The sequence below is a fragment of the Pangasianodon hypophthalmus genome, chromosome 2 (assembly GCF_027358585.1).
Source record: "Pangasianodon hypophthalmus isolate fPanHyp1 chromosome 2, fPanHyp1.pri, whole genome shotgun sequence".
In the NCBI taxonomy this organism is placed as follows: Eukaryota; Metazoa; Chordata; class Actinopteri; order Siluriformes; family Pangasiidae; genus Pangasianodon; species Pangasianodon hypophthalmus.
The window spans coordinates 33,620,825-33,625,997 of NC_069711.1; the positions used below are offsets into that span (position 1 = coordinate 33,620,825).

Consider the following 5,173-nt stretch of genomic DNA (forward strand, 5'->3'; position numbering starts at 1 on the left):
GCACTAATCTTGTAGATTCTCTTATGCTATGTTAGTTTTGGTGTAAAGGTGTAAAGGGAGATTAAAAAAAAACACCCAGTTCCTGAGGATTATTCAAATGACATTGAAACAGAAAGTCAATTGTGTTGAAATGATGCTATTATTTGTATACACTGAAAACATTTAGCTGGAGGAACACTTTGTGACAGTCAGCTTTCATGGTGTAGCATGAAGGAGCCACAGACCACTTCCTGAGAACTGTCCTGCATACAGCAGGAAACATGTAACCTAACCAAAAAACTCCTGAGAGAGTTACTTTAAAATTAAAGTAAAATTAAATTATTATTATTATTATTATTATTATTATTATTATTATTATTATACAGTATGTTTAATTATAACTAGTTCCTGCTCTCACATACGCTATAGCAGCTATAAACAATCGTTCCCACATCAGCCTCTCTTTTTTTTCTCACTTGAATGTAGTAAGACAAAAAAAAATGCAGCTTGTCACATTACTAAGAAAACCACAAAGAGTATATTCCTCTGTCCTGAAGATGTCGAAGAATTCTGACTGTAACAAAGAGCTGACACTGGAGGCTGCTTCCATAAATGTTAAATAAACTTCTCCTTACAGAAAACTTTACCATATAAACAATTTTTAAAATATGTTTATATGGATCGTCCACTATGCAAGTGAATGAGCTGTTACTATCAGAAAGAGTGCATTAGTATGAACCTGCTGTCAGAGCTGCTGTTATGGAAAATTAATCAACACCTTCTGACCAATCAGAATTCAACAGCCATTTGGTATATTATATTCTATTAATTTTATTCCAAAATAAAAATACAATAAAATCTGATATGTAAGTGATGCACATGGATTATTCATTATTCAGTCTCCAATCAGAAAAGTACATCACATCATCATAATAAAATCATTAAAAAAGAGAGAAAAGATCATATCAAGATTCATTTGGTGCCTCAGCACATTTTTTTAATTCAAGTCATATGTTTTAAGCATGCATTAAGGCGAGTTGAGGTTTTCCTCACGTGGACTGTTGATCGGATGATCCTTCGCCTAAGACTGTGGTAGGAACAAAATACAGACATCTGTTCAAGATCACTGTTTACTATGTACATGGTTTACAATTCACTAGTAAATCATCAGGACAAAAACTGCAAGTGAAATGACGAAATGCTGACCGTAGCTTCAAGGGAGTCTCTGGTTTTCCAAGTCAGTACAAATGTCCAGATGGACACGCAGATCTCAAGTACAGAGAAAACCAGGAGCACTCTAAGGGTTCCACGTAAAAGAACCTGGGAATAAAAAGAGAGAAACATTTTCCAGTTCACGTTACAATGTGTACATATGAGGCTGTTTAAAAAAAAAACAGATTAAAATGCTTTAGTCTGCTGTTCTAAAGAATGTTTTGTTAAAGGAAAACTCCACCCTGAATTAAATAACACATTAAATACGTATACGTGATGTGTTTAGTGATTCTGCTAGTTTGTGTTGTATTTTTATTATTCTCATGAGGATTTCTGATCACTTTCTGATGTCACACAGGGACACTGTTATTGCTATCGCAGTTACAACGGAGTTTAATAGGAGAAATTCAAAGGATAGCACTTTTCAAAATTTTCTTCCGTTATGATATGAAAATATTATATTTGAGTATTATATCTCAGAATAATAAAACTTGCATCTCTAAACCAAACAAACAAACAAATAAATACATGATCATGTGTGTGAGAACAGTGAGATACGAACTATAGACAGGAAACCATCACATATTGCTGGATCCCGACACGGTGGTAGTTCCCCAGATATGCGCACCACATCAACAAATAACACAACAAGGGCTACACTTGCAGCCACAGTGCTGATCAGGTTCATAACCAGGGAGGATTTCACCTAACAAGAGAGAAAACGGAACTGTGATGTGTTACAGGGTAACTACTGTAAATTACTTCTATATATATACTCTTCTAAATGCTCCTCTAATCACTTAAGTTTATATTTAATCATTAATATGATGTTCCCACTCTTTATAACAGTCGTAGAGTGTTATAAATGCTCCTGAAAATGATTTGCAATTTTTTTATATCTAGTATGATAAATAAGGCCACATATTTTCACATATAAATTTAGAAATAAGTGTAGACCCTCATGTCTACCCACCAAACGGGGATGATGGTAGTCCACGGAAGCAATTGCCAGAGCACCGGAGATGAAAAACTGATCAAAGGTAAACCAAAGCTGAGATTATCAAGTGTTTCTTCAACTCAACAGTGTGAAATAAGGTGATATTAAAGCAGGACAAAGAGAACATACGCAAAGAGATCCCCAGTACATGACGGCACTGTTAACAGACACTGCAAAGGTCATATTTTGGGTTACAATACCAAACATGAATATCACTGCTCCGATCATTGTCTGGATAGTCTGTGGAAACAAAAAGAAAAAATAAGTTTTTAATAGTCTCACGAAATTATTTTATTTCCAAAAATATTGTTTTATTATTATTATTATTATTATTATTATTATTATTATTATTACTATTATTATTATTATTATCATATCATATGATAATGGTTCCATCAGAACACTTATATCTCATATCCTGAGGGTAAGAAATGCAAATTACACAATTTCTTCTATCATTGTAAGTTTAAAAATAAGCACATATGAAAAGAAATTACCCCCAGTGATTTCAGGTCTACTTTCATAGCAGGTAGCGGCATTTTCACTGAGAGTCGCTGTGATCCTGTAAACCTGGGAAAGATCATACTCATATTAATCAGAAATGCAGTAATTACAGAAGCAGCAGCTCCAAATTTAGTCACCGAACAGTTCACAATTATGCTAGAAATATGCATGAAAATGTTTCAGGTTGTATTTCACAAAATAATAATAAAAAATAGCTAAAGATGAGCCTCATTAATGGTAATTCCCTAACAATTTATTAATCCATTAATTTGGTGTGTGATCATGCAGCTGGAATAAATTTCACTTTTGGTGCAGGGAAGGATGGGAATTACCAGCGCAGGATCTGAGAATTGAGAAATGCAGCACGAAATGTGAAACTTTGCTTATCATGAAAAGGGTTTTTTATTTTTTGGCAAATTGCTCAATATAATATATACAACAATGGTCTTAGATGTCATGAATATGTAAACCTAAAAGGGGTAACAAAAAAGTAAACAAAATAGAAATCTTATATTATTATTAAAGGTTTGATTTATCTTCAGTCATATCTAACATCACCTAATATCACCAAAAAAAAAACATGATCGATTGATTAATCCTGTTTCTCTTCATAGTGGCTAGTGGCCAAGTATCAATTAAAGGGGCCAAGCATTTTCTGGCCCCACTTCATAGTGATGGAGGAAGACCAGAAGCCATTCTGTTAAAAACTCAAAAGTACTTTTAAGATTAAGGAGGTTACCTGGAAGTCTATGCGCATGTACGAGCAATAAAATCCCCTTTAATAAGAGAAACAAAACACAAACACTCAATAGTTATAAGCACCCAAATGAACTATTTACTTATTCACTCAAAGAAATAATAAATCATACAGGTAATATATAAAAGTAAAACCCAGTAGAACTGCTAGCCTGAGTTCACACTCAGTAGAGTGAATTCAGTTAAAACAGAAAGTACTACTACAAACGTTGCAGGCGTGTAGAGAAGCTGGGGTTCGTTGGAGCCTGAAAGTAACCGGCTGCTTCACTCCTAAGAGCAGACAAAATAAAAATTCACTCCCAGTCTCGCAGGCCATAGCGCAGTTCCCACACACGTGACGTCAGCACCAGAAAGTCTCAGTCTTCTGATGAAACCCACAGAGCCAGAGGAAGTCTGGGTGTTCTGCAAACCCAAACCGCTATCTGCATCTTAAAGTTCATAACGCTATAAAGGTTTGTCACCCAAATAACTTAGGAGTATTTCTGAAACAATGCCTTAATCACACAGTTGTAGGAAAAATGCTGACTGTGCTAATTCTCCTCTCCTCTCTCCATCTTCTACCTGTCCCGCCTCCCTCCTGACATCACGCCGCCCTGGACCCCCCCATTGGACATAACATCTAAGGTGAGTTCACCTAACTCTCCATGACTAAATAAATGAAACCCAATATACATATTAAATAAACATAATCTTTTACATTTTATATTACAGAAAGGAAAAGAAAATATATACAATATACAAAATCCAAGTCAAGTCAAGTCAAGTGGCTTTATTGTCATTTCAACCATATACAGCTAGTTAGTACACAGTGAAACGAAACAATAGTGCAAAAGATTAACAAAATAAGTTGCTGAATGTAAACATAAGGAGTAGCAGCCAGGTGGAGAGTATAAATATACGGTATATAATAAATATTTATAGCAGCAGAAAATTGAATACAGGTGTGTGCAAAAAATTGCAAAGAGGATGGAGTGATGTTCAGTTGAGTGTGTGAATGTGTCTGTGTGTTTCCAGTGGTCTCTGAGTGTTGAGGAGTCTGATGGCTTGGGGGAAGAAACTGTTGCACAGTCTGTTCGTGAGGCGCGAATGCTGGTGGCTTTGTGGATACAGCGTGTGGTGTAAGTGTCTGTGATGGAGGGAAGAGAGACCCTGATGATCTTCTTAGCTGTCCTCACTATCCACTTCAGGGTCTTGCGATCCGAGACGGTGCAATTCCCAAACCAGGCAGTGATGCAGCTGCTCAAAATGCTCTCAATAGTCCCTCTGTAGAACATGGTGAGCATGGGAGGTCGGAGATGGGCTTTCCTCAGTCTTCGCTGCTGAGCTTAAACAACTGAACAAAATATCTCAGCCTGTATCGTTAACAATATTTTTATCCCAGTTACATTAACATCAGATAATGTTGTTAAAAATATGGGCCAAGTTTGGTTTTAATATGTAAAAGCATTTCGAAGAAATGGCCTCACTTCCTGTTTGGCTACAGGAAGTGAGGCCACTTTTTATTTGCCACTTTGCAGCAGGAATGATTCATTTCTCTGTGCCTGTTTTTCACTTCTTCTTACCAGTCAAAGTGCATGTGACATAGACAAAGTCTATGGTTTAGGAACAAAGTTCTTTATTCGTCACATGCATATTACATATATAGTGAAATGTCTTTCCTTAGTGCCTCGTCCCACAGTGCAAAAATGATACATAATTTTTTCTGTGATGCAACAACTGCTTATA

The 5,173-nt window shown here is 35.9% G+C and overlaps 1 protein-coding gene across 1 annotated transcript; it reads right to left on the reverse strand.

The window, feature by feature from the left end:
• Positions 1-950: 950 nt before the first annotated feature.
• LOC117596057 (membrane-spanning 4-domains subfamily A member 6A-like) lies at positions 951-3,723 on the reverse strand. Its single transcript, XM_034299564.2, has 8 exons — positions 3,657-3,723; positions 3,432-3,468; positions 2,686-2,758; positions 2,318-2,428; positions 2,165-2,221; positions 1,754-1,897; positions 1,186-1,299; positions 951-1,066 (listed from the first exon to the last, which is right to left on the reverse strand). Exons 3-8 carry the CDS (start codon positions 2,725-2,727, stop codon positions 1,061-1,063), a joined length of 474 nt encoding a protein of 157 aa, XP_034155455.2. The 5' UTR covers positions 2,728-2,758; positions 3,432-3,468; positions 3,657-3,723; the 3' UTR covers positions 951-1,060.
• Between the last annotated feature and the right edge of the window lie 1,450 nt (positions 3,724-5,173).